This window comes from Artemia franciscana, chromosome 7 (assembly GCF_032884065.1).
Source record: "Artemia franciscana chromosome 7, ASM3288406v1, whole genome shotgun sequence".
In the NCBI taxonomy this organism is placed as follows: domain Eukaryota; kingdom Metazoa; phylum Arthropoda; class Branchiopoda; order Anostraca; family Artemiidae; genus Artemia; species Artemia franciscana.
This window is the reverse complement of record NC_088869.1, coordinates 49,219,176-49,243,668: the sequence shown is the minus strand read 5'-3', so window position 1 is coordinate 49,243,668 and position 24,493 is coordinate 49,219,176. Positions and strand designations below refer to the sequence as shown.

The window sequence follows — 24,493 nt, the reverse complement described above, 5'->3', positions numbered from 1 at the left end:
ATACAAAATTCCACATTTTTTTAGATAGGAGCTTGAAACTTCTACAATAGGGTTTTCTGATACGCTGAATCTGATGCTGTGATTTTCGGTAATATTCTATGACTTTTAGGCAATTTTCAAATTTTCAAATAATATCAAATAATTTTCAAATAATAATTTTCAAATAAATTTAAAGTCAAATTTTAAATTTCAAATAAGGCAAATTTTCTCAGGCTCGTAACTCTGGGTAAGACTAAACTTGATGAAACATATATATTTAAAATCAGCATTAAAATGCGATTCTTTTGATCTACCTATTGGTATAAAAATTCCATTTTTTAGAGTTTTGTTTACTAATGAGCCGGGTCGCTCCTTACTACAGTTCGTTACCACGAACTGTTTGATTTTGAGGTAGGAAAATTTTATATCATGTTGTAGACGTAGAAGTAAATCATATGAAATCATGTATATGATAGTTCGCTATCATATACACAGACTAGTTGATAAGTGCCACATTTTAACATGAAGAAGGTACCTTTAGCTTGTACATGCTGTAATTTTTAAATAACAAAGTGGATCATATTAGGTTTTTTGTTTTGGCGCTGGGTAATAAAAGTGTTGACTTGTATACGTAGTTTTCGATTGATCAAAACCATTTATTGGGTGTTAGGAAATAAAGAATAAGGTTGGTTGTTAGAATACGGCGCATTTGTGACCGTCTTTAAGGAATTCTTCATCATCTGTTTGTTTCTTTTTCTTATGAAAATTTCTTCTTCAGACAAACCCTTTTTAATTTTTGAGGGTCTGACAACTACAGCATTCAATCAATAAAACAAACATTATTCAAAATGAATCTGCTGTCAAAATATTTAACAATTTTTCGCTATTTCGTAGGATCTGAAACAGTAATTGCAAGAAAGGTCAAGAAAAATGATGCATGTTGTTCTTTGTTTCCAAAGCCTAAGGCCACTGCTATGGTCTGTCACATTTATTTGTGTTAGTACCATATCGTAAAGTAGGAAAAAACAAATACGGTAGGGGAGGAGACCAGAGGAGATGCGTCATGGGCCCCAGTCTCGGTTCTCGACCATCCTGTCATAGCCTGTAACAGTTGTTTGGCCTGGTAGATAATTGCTATCTACATTTGTTTATGGGGGTAAAAAACTCTATTTGGAGAAAAACTCTATAAAAACTCACCATCCTCTTTTTACGGACACCAGCTTCACTTAAAACTGTTTCTTTCTCGGGAAAAAAATCAAGTAACATTAACAAGATTTGATGAGATTGCTGTAAACCCAAAAGTATCACGAATTACTTCTGTAAAGCACAATGCACACCTAGTTCTATTACTTATATTAATTAAAAAAACAATTTTTTTTAATGAAAGTAAGGAGCAAGATTAAAACTTAAAACGAACAGAAATTACTCCGTATATGAAAGAGGCTTTTCCTCCTCAACGCCCCGCTCTTTACGCTAAAGTTTGACTCTTTCTCTTAACTCTATTTTTAAAATAGTAAGAAACTTTTATTTAATTTCTGGACGTCTTTGAATTAATGCATATATTGATCTTGGCTCTCCACACATAAATAATTAAAACAAAATTTGCATATTAATTATTTGTAATTAATCGGAAGATTTTGAGAAAAAATGAGCGAGGGAGGAGGCCTAGTTGCCCTCCAATATTTTGATTACTTAAAAAAGCAACTAGAACTTTTAATTTTTTACAAACGTTTTCATTGGTAAGAAAATATACGTAACTTACGAATTAACTTACGTAACTAACTTCTATATTCGTATGTTTTTATAGCGTATATGAGGGGATTCAACCCTCGTCGATACCTCGCTCTTTACACTAAAGCTTAAATTTTTTCCCAATTCCTTAAAAATGACCTCTGAATCAAAAAGGCAGTAGAATGAATAGTTGAAATTACTAAAAATACTTTAGCGTAAAGAGTGAGGTATAACGAGAAGGTAAACCCCTCATATACGTAATAATTTTTGTTTGTTTTAAGTTTTAATGCTACTCCTTACTTTCAGTAGAAAAAACTTTTCATATTCGTTTTTCATTGTTTTTTTTTCAAATAATGCTAAAAAATCCTGCACCCCCTTATTGAAATTCTCTTCCCCCATGAAAAGTTTCTCCATGGAAATATCCTCCCACGTAACCCCCCCCCCTCAACTCTCCCCCCTAAACCAAAAAATCACCCTGAAAACGTCTGTACACTTCCCAGTAACCATTAGTATATGTAAGCACAGGTCAAAGTTTGCAACTTGCAGCCCCTCCAACGAGGACTGCGGGGGAGTAAGTCGTCCCTACAGACATAGTTATTAGGTTTTTCGACTATGGTGAATAAAATGACTATCTTAGAATTTTGATCCGGTGACTTTGGGAAAAAAATGAGCATGGGAGGGGGCCTAGGGGCCCTCCATTTTTTTGGTCACTTAAAAAGGGCACTAGAACTTTTAATTTTCGTTTGAATGACACCTCTCGCGACATTCTAGGACCACTGAGTCGATACGATCACCCCTGGGAAAAAAACAACAAAAAAACAAACAAATAAACACGCATCCGTGATCTGTCTTCTCGGAAAAAATGCGAAATTCCACATTTTTGTAGATAGGAGGTTGAAACTTCCTAATTTTCGTTAAGATTGTATGACTTTTAGGGGGTGTTTCCCCCTATTTTCTTAAATGAGGCAAATTTTCTCAGGCTCGTAACTTTTGATGAGTATAAACGATCTTGATAAAACTTATATATTTAAAATCAGCATTAAAATGCGATTCCTTTGATGTAACTATTCGTATCAAAATTCCATTTTTTAGAGTTTCAGTTACTATTGAGCCGAGTCGCTCCTTACTACAGTTCGTTACCACGCTCTGTTCGATTATTCTCGTTACAGTGTGTAAGATGTGTAAACACTCCAACCGTGACCGTTTTTACAGGCAGAGTGTGCCTGAACTTACTTATCACCAGAAAGATTTCTATTTACCATTCAGGAAACGATTTCTAATTTTCTCTCTCTTTGTAGAAACCTCCTCATTAGCATCGTGAATGACTTTCCCTCTTTTATGCTTATTTGCGTCCGAGTTCCTTATTGGAAATCTTTGACGATCAATCCCTTTCCTTAGAAAGTGGACTAAAGTTGTGTCTCTTGATTTGAGCTGAGTCTATCCTTTTTTATCAAGCATAAATTGCCTACTGAAACTATTTTCTATGAACAAATAAATTCGCAAGATCATCGTGATATTTCAAAAGGCACTATGAAACTTATTAAAAATCATTTTAAGCCCAATTTCTTAACTCAAACGATAGATTAAGGTAAAACGTAAAGGAAAAGAATACGGTATTTGACTTTACAGTCCCTACCGGCGGTACTGATCTCCGTTTCATGGCCATTCAGCCAGGATGTGCAATTGGGGGTTGGGGGCCAGCCATCATGTGCTTTCACACACCTTTTCGTTTTACCTTCCCCAGATTTCTCTAGGCACCCATTTAGAGCTGGGTCGAATCTGACTGAGCTTACAGAGGCATGCCCCTGCCTCCTGTTCCAAACCAAATGACCAGCGACACCAAGACTCGAATCTCTGTCCTCACGGACAAAGATTTCATGTCTGGTGTGATAACCAATCCGTTAGGATGAATGAACGATAGATTAATTCGTTCAATCCATTTTCCGATGCCTCATCTGGTCTCACAATACAAGTTATATATTTTTTAAGCTTTTTGTCTTCTTTTTATCTGCAAAAGCAATTCAAAATAATCTATTAAAGTAAACTTTACTTAACTTGAACTTTAAAAATATATACCAAAAGTCCGGATAACGAGACACCCATTTATATTAAATTAATAGCAATAGAACAAACAACAATTAATAAATTAATACAAAAAATAAACATTCATAAACATGCCTAGGGGCTATCCTGTAGCAGGGTTTGAGATCTGTGCTAAACTAAAACATCTGTACCCAAAATATGCCTTCGCAGGATTCAATCATTTTCGTGCACATTTTCACATGCATCTATGCGAATTTATCCAAAAAATACAATAATTAGATTTTGAAATTGCAAATTTATAATTTTTAGACGCTTCTTTAGTCAAAATATAAAATCGAACTGGATAAAATAGTGTTGTCACTTTTTTGTGTCTTTCATCCTTTTTTCCTTTTTTTTTGCCGGGTTTGTGGAGTCCCGTACAACCTGACCTGAGCTGATTAATAGTGATAAATGGCATTTGATTTTTCTTTTTCTTTTCTATTGTTGGATTCATTTTTCCTATTCCCTTGTCTTTAGGCCATGAAACCCACTAGGATAGGGTGGGGGGGGTTGTCTATATCCAGCTTGAACTTCACAAACTTGAACAGGGATACTTGGTATAATTGAAAGACACACCTGCTTATTAAAGAGTGTCTTCTCAAAACACTGGCAAAATCAAACAACAACAAAAAAACCACGAATGGTTCTACAACCCTATAAATAAATGTGATAATTTTAATTGAAGTTACAATGCTTTCAGGTGATTGCTAAATAAAAATCTTTACCTTATTCGGAATTTCCTCCACTTGAAGATAACACATGTATTTTAAACACAGTGTTTTACAGTGTTTAAAATATCGTAAATGGAAGTTACGTTTATCACCTACCTTGCGGTGTTTCTAAGGTTTGAAACTGTTGATTAAATCAAAAGCACACAAGACTTTGCATGTGGCAGTGTATGCAGGGGGTCTCATGGCTCCCTCACACTAAAATCCAATGAATTTTACACATCCACCATACTTTTTTACAGTTTTCAATTATCTTGTTTTTTTTTGCTTTGATAGACTTTGAGACTACCCGCCCCCTTGTAAAATCATTTTTTTCAGCTATATATTTATACTTAGAAGCAATATTTTCGGAGAAAAATATTATATATTTGCTTTAATTCATTATTCTTACTATTCGTTGTTGATTTAAAAGATATTTTTATTTCTAATTTGAACTTGAATTTCATTTTTTCCCGAGATTTGGTTATTTGACTGTCTTAGACTTTAGTTTGACTCTTGTGTTATTTCGAGTTAGCATAGGAATTTTTTGACGATGGTTATGGCTGTGATTTTTATATGTTTAATGCCTTATATTTTATTGTGACAGGAACTGCCACTAATCGGCATGACTGTTGAAGACGTTTGACAATAAAATCGTCTCGAGTTTGAATTTGATTTAAAACACCGAAAACTTTTTATATTTCAGAGATTTTTTTAGCTCAGCTTAGACTAAATCGTGGGCAATATCGGGCCCACAGGCCTTACTCTGTAATCTCTGACTTACTGAACGTTACTTACCTTCTAAAGACGGCCTACGCTGATCTGGCGGACTACAGGGATCGAATGAGTTTTGTACAATTTTTCTGTATTTTTGTCGACCTCCTCTCACCCTGTCCAGTCTAACTCCCTCTTTGAGCATTCCAACACGTATGCATTTGTGATAGCGACAAGCCTGACATGCTTTCCGTCTTCTTTTATTTATTTCACATTCACCACTCGAAGGACACTGATATTCAATATTTCCTGGAAAAAAAAATAGATGAAAAAGAAACAATGTGGGCTTTCAACCCCTCATATTTCCTTTCAGAGTAAAAAGTAGCTCACTTATTAAGTGTGTAATCAAAGGAATGTTAATAGCAAGTATAATTTTTAGTTTTTTTGCAGGGTGAGGCGGGGGTGTTTATTAACACTTTAATTATAGTTATGGCCTCTAGGGCTATGAATAGAATAGTTGAAATTTGATGAAATTACTTTTTTATAAGGTTTGTGGTGCCAATTAGGAAGTGTGCAGTAAACTGGTTGTTTGTTGTGTTTTACTTGTTTTAGTGCATATTTTGCCATCCCCCTCGGACATATTTTTTACTTCTTGGGGCGGCCGTTAAACTGTAGTTGTTATTTGTTTTCTATAATAAGTTTTCTCTCTCTCTCTCTCTCTCTCTCTCTCTCTCTCTCTCTCATTTTCGACGTAATACCTTAAAATAAGGCATTCTCTCTCTCTCTCACACACACTCATTCTCTCTCTTATTCAGCCAATTCTTAGTTTGGTGAATACATCCTAAAGAAGTTGAAGTACACCACTACTGGAATCGTTAGAATTAATCCCCCCCCCCCATTTCATCACCACCATTAGTAGTAATAACTTTAATAGGGCCAAACGTTTTATGTCAAATAATAAGAAAATAGTCCGGGTTTCTTTAAAAGAGATTGAACGGATTCGCGCATGGCTCTAGGAACTAATTAAATTAAAAAAAAACAAAAAAAAACAGCTTTTTCAACTGAGAGTAAGGAGTAACCATTGAAATTTAAAAAGAACAGAAATCATTACGCGTATGAAGGGGATTGCCCCCTCTTTTAACACCTTACTCTTTACGCTATTTTTTTTAGTACTTTTAAAAAGCTTCCTATTGTTCTAATTAAACGACCCTTGTGTTTCAGGAGTTGTTCTTAAAGAATTTGGACAAAATTCAAGCTTTAGCGTAAAGAGCGAGGTGTTGAGGAGGGGGCAATCCCCTTCATATACGTAATAATTTCTGTTCGTTTTAAGTTTTAATTTTGCTCCTTACTTTCAGTTGAAAAACTTGTTTTTTTTTATTTAATTTCTGATCAGTTTTAAATAATGCCAAGAAATCTGGCCCCACCTCCACGGAGAAATCCCCTTCCCGCGAAAATATTATCTAGACAATTCAATCTCGGTGAAAATTTATCCCGGACAATTACCCTTAACAACTCTACATGTAAAATTGAGATGGAAAAGAGAAAGCAAGACATTTAAAAATAATTTTGTATAGGAATTCTGGCAAATTTTCCCAGTGTATAATTTCCTCCGACGAGTTCACCCCCCGGGAACTTCCCTCCCCATACAAATTTCACCCGTGGAAAAACCCCTAGAACCCCTCCCCCCACTCAAAAATGTATACAAACTTCACAGTAACAAATACTATATGTAAAAAAGGGCACTTAAAAACACTTTCACTTAAAACATTTCCCCTGGGGCTGTGGGGGGGGGGGGTCATGTTATATCCAAAGGCATAATAATTGGGCCTTTCAACTATGATGAGCAAAATGGCTATCTCAAAATTTTTAATAAGACGACTTTGGGAAAAAAGCGGAAGATGGGGCTAGGTTGCCCTCCAATTTTTTTGTCCGTTTAAAAAGCCACTAGAACTTTTAATTTCGTTTCGAATGAGTCGTCTTACGATATTCTAGGACCACTGGATCGATATGATCACCCCTGGAAAAAAAAAAAAAAAAAATAAACACGCCTCCGTGATCTTTCTTCTGACAAAAAATACACAATTTCACATTTTAGCAGAAACGAGTTTGAAACAACTACAGTAGGGTTTTCTGGTACGCTGAATCTGATGGTATAATTTCCGTTAAGATTATAATACTTTTAGGGGCTGTTTTTTTCGAAAATCGTGCGAATTTACTCAGGCTCGTAGTCTTTAATCGATAAGACTAAACTTAAATAAATTAAATATATAGAAAAAATTTTTTTCCCAATTCTTTAAGAATAATCCCTGAATCACAAAGGCCGTTTAATTAGAATGAATAGCTCTTTTCAAAGTGCTAAAAACACTTTAGCGTAAAGAACGAGGTATTGACGAGGGGGTGAACGTCCTCATATAAGTAATAGTTTCGTTTTTTTGAAGTTTTAATGTTGCTCCTTACTTTCAGTTGATTTTTTTTTATTTTTAATTTAGTTTCTGATGGTTTTTTAAATAATGCTGGGAGAACCGGCACTCCCTTCATGGAAAATTCTCTTCCCCCAAGAAAAATTCCTTCATAGAAAGATCCTCCCACGTAACCTCTCTCCCCGTGCCATCCAACCACCACAAGAAATAATCCCCCTGAAAACGTCTGTAAATTTCCTAATAACCAATAATATATGTAAACAATGGATTGTGGGGACTGTGGGGGACCCCGGGGACTGTAGGGGATTAAGTCGTCCTCAGAGACGTAATTGTTAGACCTTTGACTATGCTGAACAGAATGGCTATCTCAAAATTTTGATCCGGTGACTTTGGGAATGAGCGTGGGAGGGGACCTAGTTGCTCTTCAATTTTTTCAATCAATTGAAAAGGGCACTAGAGCTTTAACTCCCGCTCGAAGAGCCCTCTCGCGATATTCTAGGACCAAAGAGTCGATACGATCACCCCTGGAAAAAAAACACACACAAAAAAAACAACAACAAAGAAACACGCATGCGTGATATTTCTTCTGGCAGAAAATACAAAATTTAATGTTCAAAATCAGCATAAAAATCCGATTTGTTTGATGTATCTATCGGTATCAAATTCCAATTTTAGAGTTTCGGTTACTATTGAGCGGGGTCGCTTCTTACTTACAGTTTAAAAAAAAAATAAATCCTTAAGGAATTCTTGTTAGTTTTTCGAATATAATGAAAAGCTTACGAAATATGTGAATTTTTTTTTGTTCGTCCGATCAATAATTTAGTGAACTACATAAAAATCCTATTTTTTTAAGAACCTAAGGATCTCTGACCCACTCTTACGCAAGGAATAAGTGCCTTGGGGTCAGTACCTTCCTGAAATATCGATATATTACGAGGGCTATTTTAAATTTCTTATATTTGTACTTGTTTCAACTTTTTAAAAGTTTTTATGAAGATATACCCGCTCCAAATTGCCCTCTCTTCCCTACCAAACCGATCTTCTAATGTAGAATTTGAAAAATCTGAGCCAAGTATAAAATGTATAGCCATTTTAATTAAACCTGTTGAATCTATAGACAAGAACTAGTGAATGGCTGCGAGTTACGAAAAATTACCAGTTTTTTTTTTTACAAGTGATAGAACCATGGGTCCAATTAAGGTTAAGTGCTCCGTAGGAAGGCTCGTAATCTAAAGATTGCTTAAAAACAGCGAAAAAAGAGTTACTCACATGTTACTAAAAATTAATGCTTCTGGTCCAAGCTATTTATAATATCCGCGGCATTCTCATTGGATAGAATCATTAAATTTATAAATTTGACACATTTTGAAATTGGCAATATTCTAGGGTTTATAAATTTCATTTTGAAATTTATTATTATTTATTTAGAATGTGGTACTTATTTAATTATTAAATTTAATTTATTAAATTTATTTAAAATCATTCTTTATTTAATTATTATTTATATATTTATTAGGGCCCTGACAACATCGTGCTTTTGGATTTCGTAAACAGTTGAATTTCACAGTTGAAGTCACGAGTTATGCTGAATTTCATATAAATTGGGCAACTCTTCAAGTGTTTTTTCTAAAAAATTTTTCTTTGATGTTTGCGTATAGAAATTTTGATAGTTGCCTCCCGTCACGTTTTTTTCTCTTAAAGCTACAGAAAAGTCATTGGAGTTCATTAAAGCAGCACTTATTTTTTTTTTACAGAGACAGAGATTTCAAAGGCTTGGCAAAAATCACATTTATTTTATAATTTAAAAGAATTTATGACAGTGTGTTTTAAAAAGTCCTACAAATTAAAGTATTTTTTTACAGCCTATTAAAGCAGCATGTAATGTTTGATAGAGGTTAAAACAACCACAAAAATAACGTATGTTTCATACGAAGGACCTCAAATTTGGCTCAGTCACCCTTTGATACTTAATGTTTAAAATTGATAACGTTTATATAGTAATTATTAGTGCTAAATAATTAGTGCTAGTCCTTAAAAGTTTTTAGAGCTAAAAGTATGCCCATAGCAGCTTAATATCATACAAATTGAAAATACATTACATATGTCAAAAAACACTGTAACTATGTCTTAGGGGATGCCAATCCTATCACAGCCCCAAGAGCATGGCAATTCGTTCACTGTTTAAATATGGTATATTTTTTTGAGAAAGATATGCATTTTTCACATTTACTTTCCAAAAAAAGAAGGGCATCCAGGTGACCCTTTGAGAGAAGGTCGAGTGGAGTGCTGAACTAAATCAAAACATTTTATGTATATACGGGTTGTTAAAAGAGCGTATTTTAGGAATGACTGAGTATATTAATTTGCAACTTTCAGAAAATGATAAGGGAGATGATCAATTGACCAAAAAGGTAATATTTGTACGTTACTAGCACTATTACAGCTACCGCTTGTACCACTTGTACCGCTTCTACTACCATTACTACAATGATAGTACCACATTTAAAAGACTGAGGGGAAATTTAAACTACGTCAAAAGACATTATGTGCATGAACATTGTAAAAAGAGCCTATCTCGAGAACAGATTTGAGTGTTAAGTTGGACCTTTCAAAGAATACTGAAAGGGGAAGATCACTTCATCTAAAGGTAATATGTGCATGCTACTACTAATACTGCTACCGTTGCTATATTCAATACTACTACTACCACAGCTACTTCCACTACTACCTCTATTGTAACTATTGTAAGGCTAAGAACATGAATATGGAAATCACGAAAAGCATATGAATATACAGCTAGAAATAGCATTGAAGCTTTTGAAGGAGCTAATTTGGTTAAAGGTTAAAAGTTCTAGTGTCCTTTTTAACAGTAAAAAGAAATTAGAGGGCAAGCAACCCTTCTCCCAAGCCCATTCTTTTTCCAAACACATCCAATCAAAATTTTGAGACATTCTTTTTGTTCAGCATTGTGGAAAAAAATGAACGTCAGTAGCTATGTCTCTAGGGATATTGAGTATTTCAATCCCTCACAATTATAGAATTGATCCATTATGCATTAAAACTAAATGTTTCTTTAAAACTAAATCAAAAGACACTGTGTGTATGTTTACCAATAACCACGAAACTTTCGTGGTTACTACTATTAGTACTTCTGCTCTTACAGTTTAAATAAATCGAAAGAGTGTAAGTGTATCCAGGTTGTCAATGAGTACAAATATAATTTCTTGGGAATGATATTATTAATAAAGTTTTATTTTTCAGGTCAACTTAAGGAGATACAAACTTAAATTAAACAATACTATTTGTGTCTGAATTAAAATTTCCAACGGACAAATAGGAAGTCAAACTATGGATTCTTATGGAAATTAAATAATAAAAAAACTAATTTTTTTAGATGAAAGTAAGGAGCGACATTAAAACTTAAAACGAACAGAAATTACTCCGTATATGAAATGGGTCGTCCCCTCCACAATCCCTCGCTCTTTACGCTAAAGCTTGTAATTGTTTTAAAAAGTAGAATTGTGGCAAAGAGTCGATGGTGTGAATCTGATGGTGTCGTTAAGATCCTACGACTTTTAGGGGATGTTTCCCCTATTTTCCTAAATAAGGCAAATTTTCTCAGGCTCGTAACTTTTGATGGGTAAGACTAAACTTGATGAAACTTATATATTTAAAATCAGCATTAAAATGCGATTCTTTTGATGTAGCTATTGATATCAAAATTCAATATTTTAGTTTTGGTTACTATTGAGCCGGGTTGCTCCTTACTACAGTTCGTTACCACGAACTGTTTGAAAAGTAAAGAAAATATAATATATTATTTCGATGAAAAAAATATGTCAACAAAAAACGAACAGAAATTAATTTAAAAACTTTTTCAATGAATTTTTTTTCCAAGAAAAGTAAACAGCTCCACTAAGCCAAAAATGAGCAGAAATACATTTAAACAACCTTCCAAGCATAAATCTACTACAAATCACCATCAATAAATAAATGAAACTCGAAACGAACAGAAATTTCAATAAATAACCGAGTTAAACTCAAAACGAGCAACAATTAACATAAGTAGGGCTGATAACCCCCATGCCTTCTCAAGGCTAGAACATAATTTGCACTTTAATAAAGTCATGGGAGTCATGTCGGAAAAATGGACCGAAGAATGTGAAAATTCATAAGCATTTGGACAAGAACTGATAAAACTCAGACTAATTCAAAGAAACATATAACGAAGCTTCTCTGATAAGAATTAAATAAAATTTTCTTTCTTGTTGTAGCTAATTTAGTATGAAAGGTTTCTGGAAAATTGCCATTTCCTTCAAAAAAAGCTGTTATAAAGTTAGTACCTAGAAGTTAAAATATTTTCATTTTACAAGTGCTCAGAAAATGTAACCTTTCCGTATAGAACTGCCCATTTCAAAATCGAGTGTCATGGGCTTAAACACTCTTTTACCTGAACGCATCAAACAAAACCGTTGCCTTTCTTAGAGACTCCTTGATGAATCTAAATGTACTGTATTTTTGAGAGCTAACGGAAAAAATACCCATCAAAGACGTGTTCAATCACACGATCATGCTCTTGTCGTTACATCAAAGTGTTTCGTTTCCCCTACGAGAACCTAATATATCTTTCTCCTTCAGGTTCAACATTGTACAATATGTTACTCTGGAGGAAACTTTCTGCTTTCCAATTTATTTGGTGCTTTGAAAGAGTTTTTACACGCGATAATCGGTGTATTTGAATAAACAGATCAATAAACGTCTATCTTTACAATATGGGATAACTGAAAAATGGAATATTTATATCTAGACTCTTTAAAACTACCAATAAGATGGTACACTGAAGAAGAAATGCATTATCAACGTTACCAAACACCATGCATCCCTTGTACGCTGGAGACGTCGAGGTAAGGCATAAACCAGATGCATTGACATAAAAGTGAATGCAAGCTCACATGTAGCGTAGGTCAGGCCAAATGCAAAGAAGGTGAAGGTGGTGAGAACACGGTTGAGATAAAAAATTGGCACATATTTATTGTAGGCAGTGTGCAACCTCTTTATTGCACCACAGGCCTGCTCGATGACAATATCATGTTTTTGTCATTCAATAAAAGTCTCATATACAAAGTACAAGAAAGCTAAAGTTTTCCGAAATTGAATGAATTTTTCCCGATATTCTACTTACCTTGTTATTTCAACAATTTTCTTTTTACTTCCATTACTAATTTTATTCCAAGAAATGACAAGACCAAACGTTTTCAAATCCAACCTCATTATTATAGGACTTGCATATGATATTTTGTTGGAGAAAAAAATCGGTTTTTTGAAATGGACTTGCATCAGTAATTCTCCATGAACCAAATATGCGTTTTATGAGAAATGTGTTCCATCATATAATCCAGTTATGGCCGCTTTCCGTACAGGAAAACAACACGTCTCTCCTTCTAAGTTCGGTATTGCGAAATATCTAACTCAGAAGAAAATATTTGAATTCCTCTTTGTCTGGAAATTTAGACAATTGTGTTTTTCATCGTGATTAATCGATAGATTCTAAGAATTAAAATAAGAATAGTAACGATTAAACTTATGTTTTGGCCCTGGCACTCCAAGATTGAATCATATTAAATTTGAGTAATTTAACATGCATCCTTCAAGAAGAGAAACATGTCACATCAACGTATTCTCAATAAATATATGATCTTCTCGTTGTCAACCAACTGTTTCTTTTTTACGAAAAAAGCTTCTTTGTAAGTTCGATCCATTACAAGATTCTTGATCCAAAGAGAAGCATTTTGATATCCAATTTGTCTAGTAAGTTTGACAATTTTCCGTTTCATCATGATTAATCGATCATAGTTGCAGCAATAGCTTCAACCTAGTAGAGCGAACCCCAGCCCATATTAACAGAACAGAAAGTTTAAAATTATATTTTGAATAAAAAAACTTTCTAGTAAGAAAACATTGTCTTTAAAGTGGGTTAAGAGATGGTAACTATTATTTTGATTTGTCTTAATAATAACGGTTTAATGAGAAAACAGATTTACTGGAATTTCAAAATAGCGTCAAATAAAAGTAAATAGTGCGGTATTGGAATCACCACGACCAAAACCCTGTACATGAGAATTACAGTTCCTTATCTTGAACAACAAGAAAACCCTATTTTTTGCACAGGAAACACTATCGTGTCTGTTTTTTATGTCACTTGGTATTTACCAAGTGATATATAGCGATCGCAATTTCTGTCTGTCTGTCTGTCGGCCCCGGTTTCGCAAATTCGGGCACTTCCAGATATGCTAAGACGATGAAAGTTGGCAGGCGTATCTGAAACCAGACCAGATTAAACTAGAGGTAGTCTCTTCCCCGATTCAACCATATGGGGGGGGGAGTGGAGGGAAGGTTAATTCGGAAAAATTAGAAAAAATGAGGCATTTTTAACTTACGAACGGGTGGTCGTATCTTAATGAAATTTGAAATTTAGAAGGATTTCGTGCTTCAAAGCTCTTATTTTGAGTCCCGATCAGATCTGGGGACACTGGGGGGAGTTAGAGGGGGAAATCGGAAATCTTGGAAAACACTTAGAGTGGAGAGGTCGGGATGAAACTTGGTGGGAAGAATAAACACAAGTCCTAGATACGTGATTGAAATAACAGGACCGGATCCACTCTGTTTGGGGGAGTTGGGGGGATTCCTAGTGCTTTGGCTAGTTCGGTGCTTCTGAACGTGCTAGGATAATGAAAATTGGTATGTCAGGGACCTATACAAATTGACTTGATAACAGTCGTTTCCCCGATTTGACCATCTTGGAGGTGGGCTGGAGGGATGGAAAATCGCGAAAATTGAGGTATGTTTATCTAACGGATGGGTGATCGGATGGATCTTAATGAAACTTGATATATAGAAAGATCTTATGTCTCAGATGTTTCATTTTCAATTCGAATCGGATCTGTGGACATAGAGGAGTGGAGAGGGGAAACGGAAATCTTGAAAACTGAAAATCTTGGAAAACACTCAGAGTGGAGAGATCGGGATGAAACTTGATGGGAGGAATAAGCACAAACTCTAGATACGTGAATGACATAACTGGGCCGGATCCCCTCTCTTCGGGGGAGTTGGGGGGATTTCCAGTGCTTTGGCGAGTTCGGTGCTTCGGGTCTTAATGATATTTGATATTTAGAAGGATATCATATCTCAGAGCTCTTATTTTAAATCCCGACCAGATCAGGTGACATGGGGGGGGGGGGTTGGAGGGGGAAACTGGAGATCTTGGAAAACGCTTAGAGTGGAGAGATCGAGATGAAACTTGATGGGAAGAATAAGCATAAGTTCTAGATACGTAATTGACAAAACTGGACAGGATCCGCTCTCTTTTGGGGAGGGGGATTTCCAGTGCTTTGGCGAGTTCGGTGCATCTGGACGTGCTGAGACGATGAAAATTGACAGGCGTGTCAAGGACCTGCACGAATTGACTTGCTAAAGTCGTTTTCCTCGATTCGACCATCTGGAGGGAGGGGCTGAAGGGAGAGAAAAAATTAGAAAAAAATGAGGTATTTTTAACTTACGAATGGATGATCGGATCGGATATTTAGAAGGACCTCGTGTCTCAGAGCTCTTTTTTAAATCCCGACCGGCATTAAGCCTCTGATTTTCTTTTTAAATTAATTTATTGATTCTTAGAATTTTGCTAGAGCTCATACCATATGAGCTCTTGGCTCTTCCGACCTCGTCGCAAGTGCCATTATGAGCTCTTTGCTCTTGTTCCTTTTTCCCAGGGGTAACCATATCGAACCAGTAGTCGTAGAATTTCAGGATAGGGAGTAACACTTTCTTACATTTTCTGCCATCAATTATTGATTTTGCCCAAAGGGGGTCAAAATGCTAGGGAATAAAAATTTCATGCTAAAAAATTTCATAAATTTTCATGCTCTAAAACCCTAAACAGGACTCGTTTTCTGCCTTTTTTCGCGGAAGAACATAATTTCTCCCCCTAAAAGGGTTAATATGCCAGGGAATACAAACTGTGATGGAGCCGATTGGTCCGTCATGGTCTAAAACCTAGACAGAAGCCTTCCGACACACTGTCGTAAAAAATGGCTCCAAAGTATAACGTGAATGCCGCAGTAAGTTCTGTGTTTACTCAAAAACCGCCTGCTGATTTTGACATGGATGCTGCAGAAATTACCAGATTCTTACTAAATCTTTAGCGTACGATGACTTCTTTAGTAACAAAAGAGACTGTGCTGGAACAAATTGGCAATTCTGCCATTTTGTGAAACAATACTTTTTCCTAGAGAGGGTTAAAGTGGGAGGACAGCCCAAGGCTGAGTTTTTTTTTTAATTTTTTAAAAACTCAAGGGCTTGGCTAAGTTTTTCAAATAGTTATAATTATACTCTTAAAGTTTTCGAATTCATAGTCAGTTAAACTTTCTGATCCAAAGGGAACATCCTTCTTTTTGGTGGAATTGTATTTTCAACAACATGCTAGTTTCTAGAATTGTATAGAAACTGGAAAATTCATCGAGTCAATTTATTTGACTTAATTTTTGTTTCAAATATCTTGACTAATCTGAAAGCATTTTTTTTTTTTTTTTTTGGTGGAATTGTGTTTTCAACAACATGCTAGTTTCTAGAGTTGTACAGAAACTGGAAAATTCCTCGAACCAATTTATTTCAATTAATTTTTTGTTTCAAATATCTTGAGTAATCTTAAAGCAATAATTTTGTTCATTTTAAATTTCAACTCAACTCTTTACTTCGGTAAGAAAAACTATTTTTTAATTGATACGTTTTAGAAATTAAAAACAATCAATTACTAACATTATTTCTTATGGAAAAAGAGAGAAAAAACCTAAACTATGCCGATTCTCGTTAAAATAAATAAGTGAGTATTTCGCCGAAAGAAAAAGAGTCTAAATAGTCAAATAGTACCACTTAGGGCCGGCAATAAGGACTGGATGTATTCAAAACACTGTGTTGGAAGAAGGGATAAAAATTGGTAGTTTTCTTCGAAAATTGACAGGACCGTATAAAAACCTTTTAGGTCTTATTCAAATGCTTGTTTTTCTTCTTTTTTTATGACCATATTTTACTACATTTCAGCTTAAGGTAGCAATGTTTTCTTGTCTACATTGGGTTACACAAATGAAGACGTTTTGTGTCTTTGTATATTTAAATATGCCATTTGGAAGAAAAGAGAAAGTTCGGTAAGAAAAAGATAAAGACCTCTGAAACCCTCAATTATTCACACAGAAAAATGACTATTTTGAAAAAAAACACAAAAAGTTGCTAGTGGTGCAGACAATAAATGCTAACACTAGAAATATGTTGGAAAGTTTCCTTAACTCCCTCAAAACACAGTTTCATGAAATACAAAATAATTTCAATGGCACAATCACAGGAAGGAGTTGGGCTTGGAAACCAGACCCCTCTCCTTAAATATGTTGGCAACCTGTCCATGTCTGCTCTATTGTTTTTTTGTTTTTTCTTTTTTTCTTATAAATGAGGTAGTAGCTGCATTTTATTTTCCTTATTTGTCACTAGTTTGAGCTTAAAATGGGTATTATATTGCCTACGTGAATTTTCACATAATGATTATCCCCCGAGGGCCAACCTTGCAAAGAAAGTAATATTAAAAGTCGAAATCAACATCAAGTGTGTGAATTGGCCTTACTATTCATTACAGCTGCTCTTGTTAAACAACGAACTGCAACAAAATCACTGTAATTCATTCCAAAGTCAGGAAACGCAAAAGCCAAGAAATTCTGATTGAGGGTTCTTTTGTATTATTTGGTTTTCTTCCTCCTTCAAGAAAGTATTTTCTTTTAGTTGCCAAGAGATTTGTTAAGAGCAAAGAGTGAGATTATTATGTATTGTAATCGATCACCAAAAATCGATATATTTGTTTACTTTCTTGTTCATTAAATGCGAACAATTGTGCACAATAGTGGAGCAAGACATAATTGAAGCAATGCCGCACAACAGCTAAAAATTGGCAAGGCTGTCGAGGCAAAAGAGAACATTAGGAGAAGATTATTTTAAAAGACAATACTAATTTTAAGTAGCATTTTTTAAAGATATAGTATATGTCACTTCTATATAATCGTCTATCTACGGTAAAATTTTAAGATAAATTCACCTGTAGGGTAATTATCAATTTTTAACTGGGAAATACCAATATCAAATAGAACTCTCTATTAAAGATAAGTTAAAATAAGCTAAACTGTTCTTTTTTGTAGACGGGAGGGGGGCATAAAAATATATCAGCATGTGTCTGATATTATCGGGAAAGAAAAAGGAGAGTTATAATAATAAGTTAGCCACCCTAAGCGGGGACTCGCTGAGATGAAAGGACGTCCTCTTTTCGTCATTAAATAATAATAATAACTTTTTTTCAACTGAAAGTAAGGAGCAACATTAAAACTTAAAATGAACAGAAACTATTTCGTATATGAGGGAGGGGGTGCTTTTCCATAAATCATCGGCCATTATGCTGAAGTCTTAAAGTCTTTAAAACTCCAACTATTATGAATAACGAATGTGTATATAGTAGCCAGTCCCAAGCCTGTTAAAAGGAGCAGGGTTGGGCTGAGGGTCTGCAACCCAAACCCGGACCAAGCGGGGCCACCCCTGGGGAAAACCAACTGCAATTGAAACGTGAACTATACCCTCGGCTACTTTAACCCCCCTGATGATGACTCCTGCACGCCCACGGACTCGATTTCTGACTCCAAAAGGAACCACCGAAATAGGGTTTTGGAATATAAGAACGATGAAGTAAATTTTAAGAGCCCAACAAGTTCTCAAAGAAATGAAACAGCATTGTCTGGATGTACTTGCAGTAAGTGAAGCTAGATTCACACGAAGCGAACAAGAGAAACTTGACCACCGATGCACTTTCGCTTTTAGCGGAGATCCTACAAGACACAGCCCTGGAGTTAGAGTTTTGACGTCACCTAGCCCGTCGAAGGGAATGGTGAGCTGGAACCCTATGAAAGAACGTTTATTGGTAGTCCGATATTTTCAAACCACGCCAAACTGAACATCATTGTATGCTATGCTGCCAAAAATGAAGCCGACAAAGATGAAAAAGACAAATTTTATGAAATTTTACAAGCAGTCACCAAAGTGGTACCCAGACATGATATTCTCTGCGTTGTGGGCATCATCAATGGCAAAGCTGAAGTAGACCGTCAGTATTGCCCAGAAGCCATGGGCCCATTTGGTATAGGAGTTATCAGCAAAAACAGAGCGCTTCTTGTAGACTACGCACTGAGCAACTACTTTATTGTAGGTGGCACGATCACACAATTACTCCTGGGTGTCCCCAGATGGTCGGACAAAAACCGAATCGACCGTTTTCTAGTTTAAAGATGTTTGAGGAGCCGCTTATTTGACGTATGTGATTTTCGAGGAGCTGACGTTAATCTAGACCATATATTGATGATGGCTGAAATACAAATTAAGCTGAAAGCTCAAAGATGAAAGTGACCAGTACCTTTAGGCAGTTTGACACAAACAAACTGAAAAACCGAGATTTACGAAAGGAGTGCTGCATTTCTCTGAAAAACAAATTTGAGGCCTTGGATCTAACAGATAGAACTGACAATCCTGGTGTCGAAGATATCTCGTTTATAACCTACCATGATGCCACCAAGGCAAGTCTTCGATACAAGAAAAGAAAGAAGGAAGAATGGATGTCAGACGAAACGCAGAAATTCATTGAACGGTGCAATGAAACGAAGAGATATATCATGAACACGCCAAGGCCTGAAGATAAAGACCGTCTGCAGCTTTCCTATAAAGCAAAGGATAAAGCTTTCAAAAAGAGTGCAAGAGAATATAAGCAAAACCAGATCAAAGAGAAAGCGGCCCTTGCCGAAGAGGCTGCGAAGAAAGGTGACTCCAGAATGGTTTACTGACTAAGCAATGAAATAGTTGCGAACAAGCGAACCGCTCATCACTTGTTAGATTTGAAAAAGGGAACATAATTTCAGATCCCAATAAAGTAGAAAAAAGATGGGCATCTCATTTTCAAAATATACTTAATTGTTCCCCACTCCATGACCAAAAACTCTACCTGACATTCCATTTTTACAGGTTGACGTAAGTGCTGATTCTCCCAGGATTGTAGAGGTAGAAGCAGCAGTCAAAAAGTTTAAAATGGCCGTGAATCAGGAATTGATGTGATAACGGCAGAGGTGCTAAGGACATTTCTTTGAGCCTGCTTAAATGTATAATCTCCTAGTACCAGTTTGGAGCATGGAAAGGGTCTCACGTGATTGGATTAGAGGTATTCTAGTCAAACTGTATAAGAAGGGAGATGCTCTTAACTGTGACAACTGGAGGGAAATCAATCTGACTTCAGTGCTAAGGGAAAAACAACACGGGCTCCGGCCTGGTAGATCATGTTCTGAACTTATCTTTATCCTTAGACTTATGGTGGAAGAGTCAAGAGAATAAAAAGCTGCATCTGCTCTTAATTGATTTTGAAAAAACTTTTGACTCCATCGATCGGGATGTTCCATGGAACATTTTGAAATTTTATTGAGTGCCTAATAAACTAGTCCGAATAATAATGGTCCGTCTATGAAGAGAGCGGATGTTGTGTTGGAACAGAAAATGGGGGGAAACAATTCCTCAAGGTTCTTTCTGTAGTGAAACAAGGATGTGTGTTATCGCCGTTCCTATTCTAATGGATTATATCCTACGGCAAACATCGGGCTTTGGTGTAAAAGTAGGTGGCCGGCAGCTCACAGGCTTAGACTTCGTAGACGACATAGTACTTCTAGAAGAGGCGAAGCAACGTTTGCAGCTACTACTTGATACCATAGCAGACAAGGCTGAGAAAGTGGGACTATTAGTAAACGTTGGTGAATTGAAGAGCATGGCCACATCCATCTCACCTTTGATTCTTAAATGCAACAGAAAAACAATCAAACAAGTCAATGAGTTCAAATATCTTGGAAGTTGGATCAAAGATGATAGCGGAATAGTCAACTAAATAAAAAGGAGAATCGGACAAGCAACAATGGCATTTAACAAACTGAAACCAGCATGGCGAAGCAAGAAATACTCTTTGCACCTAAAGTTCCGTCTGTTGAATAGCAACGTCATGTCTATTCTCCTTTATGCAAGTGAAGGCTGGAAGCTGGATGTTCAGCTGGAAACAGATATCCTAGCATTTGAAAATGTCTGCCTCGGAAGAATCCTTAAAATTTCATGCAAGACAGGGTCACGAACGTAGTGGTCAGCAGACGAACTGGTCAACCGCCAACCACATATCTCCTGAAGCAGAGAAGATTGACATATCTTGGTAATGTCATCCAAATACTAGGAGGCCGTCTTCTGAATGCTGCCAACGAGTTGCGACCCGAGGGTGGGCGAAAAAGAGGGTGATCGAAACCTACCCTCCAATAACAGCACGACCAAGACCTGCAGAGTGCTGAGCTGTCGTTACAACCACAGTGGGAGGACGTCACAGTTAGTGCTCCGCTCCGAAACGTCTTGCAATTCTTTGTTGATGCCCTATGTACCACACCTAGCCTTGGAAGAATTAAGATCTAAGGTAAGGTCTTACGGTTCTTTAAAATACCATTTATTCAAATTCAATTGTTGAGCAGTCTTTCTCAAAGAATTGTGGAAAAAGTCAAAATTTCGTGTAAAGAGCAAGGGCTGAGGAGGAAGCAGCCCCCTTCATGTACAGAATAATTTCGTTTGTTTTAAGTTTTAACGTTGCTCCTTACTTTCAGTTGGAAAGCATTTGTTTTTTTTAAATTTAATGTTTGACCGTTTTTCAATCATTCCACGAAATCTTCATCCCTCTCCTCCCCCGCCGCACGAAGTTCAATCTGAGACTTCTTTTTGGAGACTTTCCTTCCCACAGAAAACTCTTCTCGTAGAAAATACCCCCCGCAGAAAATTAACCCCACCTTCGGGGTGTTTCTCCTCTGTTTAAAAAACCAAGCAAATTTTTATCGGCTCTTAACTTTTGATGGGTAACATTAAACTTAATGAGTTTCATATATTTAAAATCAGCGTAAAAAGACAATTCCTTTGGTGTATCTACTGTTATTAAAAATCTGTTTTTAAGGTTTCGTTTACCATGGGGCCGAGTCACTCCTTATAGCTCCTTACCACGAACTATTCTTAGTTCTAGAGTTAGATTTAATTGAACTTCCTCTACATTTTAATTAAACTTCAAACTTCTCCTTCAGTGTTCTCATCAATTTTGTTTGTGTCATAATTAATGCCCTAATCCCTTAAGTAAAAACCTCTTGTTTTTTTGTCTGTCAACATAAATGAAGAAACACTCAATTTTTAAAGAAAACAAAGAACACCATTCAAAATTCCAGCTTTGAAAACTATGCAACAATGATGCTCATCAGGTCCAAGCTCTAAATTGTCACTTGCGAAGAAACAAATAGCTCTCGTAAGAACAAAAAAATAATAATGAAGGAACCCCAAATGTATTTTTAACAGTTGATGTTGCTAGGGGATTGAGAAAAAATAAACATTCACGCTAACCGAGAATGAAAAACTGGAATGGCTCCGAGTCTAGTTAAAAGGACCAGATTGGTCATAAATCGAGTCTATTCCTAATGTCAGACTCGTAAGAGAGGATCTGTTTTGGGGGCCAATGGTTGCAAAGGTCCAAAATTTTAATAAAACTAGAAAAGGGTAGTGAAATTATATTTTAATATGCATTACATTCCAAGACAAATCACAAAAACCCTAAATTTTGGGAGGCGTGGCCTGGGCTTAGAGTCAACCGGTCTGTGTAAGTGTCTACTCATAGTGAATATATAATAACCTTACTAATTACTAGAGTGAACTATAATTCCTCCGTGAAATTAGACAAAATGAATTTGTATTACACAAAATTAAGTAATTGCTAATTAAACGGAACACACCCAAGAAGTGAGGTTAGGTTAATCTTAAAGATATAACCTTTAGTTTATATATTACTATAACTTAGGCCATGTATTAGCACATTATGGGTGGGAAGTATTAGGACAGCACCTTTAACCTAAATTAACCTAACCTAAGCTAGCCCCCACCCCCACCCCCTAATGTGCAAATATATAGCCCAAATTACACATGTCCAATGCATTCCATCGCCCGTCACTTGCGTTTGTTGCTATGAAAGTGGTTTTCTGATATTTAACCTAAGCGTAATTCTTGAGTGTGTTTCGTATAATGAACAAATACCCAAAATTAAATTAATTTCAGTATTTAATGTTCAGCAAAATTGAGAGCCTGCAAATATATTTGAATATATTTCGAAAACACTGTTTCGAAAAAGGGCAGTAAACTACACTCCTAAGGAAAAAATAAACTTAACATATGTCAAAATATAGAGAATAACTGTACAAGAAGGTAAAAGTAAAACTTCCTTTAGAATGTTGGTTCCCTAAAAAAATTATCTACTTCCCCCTCCTGTCCAATGAATAAAACTTAAATCACATATCTTCATCTGAATTAATGCAAAGCAGATAAGCGTTTCATAATTGAAAAGCCAAACATCAGGGGCATTGTATGGAACCTCCTAACTAACTTTTGAGCTGGCGGGACCTTTATCACCAAAAACAGCAAAGACAAGTAGCCAAGTGCCCAAGAAATATAGGCTGAACGCAATATAGACTGAGATTTCCCTAAATCATTCTCTTTATTTCCACCAATCATTCACTGTATTGAACAGTTTGTAAAATGCGAACCTCGTCGACAGTAAACGATACTCAAAATGACGAAAGTTTGACACCAAAATATATGTTGAAAGAATCTAATTTCCATGCTAACTATTGATGTGTTGCAATTATAAAGTAAATTAGATAAAGTAAATAAATAATATAATTATAAAGTAAATGTTATAAAGTAATATAATTATATAATAATATATATAATCTATATAATATATATAATTAGTAATAATTATAAAGTAATATAATTATAAAGTAAATAAAATAATTATAAAGTAAATTAGAGTTGTATATTAATTTGCGGAGTTCTAAAAAATGGCGGGAAACCGCCAAGAAGCTTGATTAAAATTATTTAACCAAATAATAGGGTTTCGTTTACTCATCTTTATCCTTCATTTTCAAGTTTGACGTTAATTCATCTTCATTTCCATTCATTTCTGGTTTTACATATTCACTCATACTAGTTTCTGTTTATTTTAAGTTTGACTAATTATGAGACTTTATTTCTGCTCGTTTTACGTTTTATTACCGTTCTTTATTTTCCTTTGAAAAATACCTTTTGGAATTCAACACAAATAAACGATACCCATTAACTTTAACACGTTTTCTCGTTAAAATTGACCCAAGTTTAATATAAACATCCAAAGGAAATGCAAAAATTTGTAATTTAAATACCTTGTATTGTTCTCTTAAAGAAAGCTTTGCAGGCTTCACACGAAGCAACGCCATAATGAAAGCCCGAGGCAAAGTCTCCACAGACTAAGCATAGTCTTTTAGGGGCTTCCTCCTCTTTGAGCAGACTAGTCTGAAATGACAACGATTACGATTATTGAACAATATGTAACATTTGAAAGAGTTTTTTCAGAACCAAAAGGGATAATGTAAACCACAAGCAAGTATATTAACTACACGCAAAAAAAAAAACTTTTTCAGAGTATAAAAGGCTATAAAAGTAATTGAGCATAAAAAGTGAATTTTTTTTTTTTTTAATAATTTGAATAAAATATCCAAATAGAAGGCAGAAATAGATCAGAGTTGTGACAGATTGGGTAGACTTAACTCAGAAGCGCTACAATTCGAAACACGATTTCAAATTTCTAAGTTAGAGAAGAAACTAACAGTCCTTTAATCTGGAGATGTTAGGATTTGAAAAGAATTTTTTTTTTTTCGT

The 24,493-nt window shown here is 35.4% G+C and overlaps 1 protein-coding gene across 4 annotated transcripts in view; it reads right to left on the bottom strand.

The window, feature by feature from the left end:
* The window catches only part of LOC136029408 (estrogen-related receptor gamma-like), a 180,060-nt gene that overhangs the window by 61,549 nt on the left and 94,018 nt on the right, over positions 1 to 24,493 (bottom strand). For all 4 annotated transcript variants that reach the window (XM_065707771.1, XM_065707774.1, XM_065707772.1 and 1 more), the window contains 2 exons: positions 23,998 to 24,127; positions 5,298 to 5,522 (listed from right to left, as the gene is read on the bottom strand). In XM_065707771.1, the coding sequence (XP_065563843.1) occupies positions 5,298 to 5,522; positions 23,998 to 24,127 (355 nt within the window). The remainder of the gene's footprint in view (positions 1 to 5,297; positions 5,523 to 23,997; positions 24,128 to 24,493) is intronic.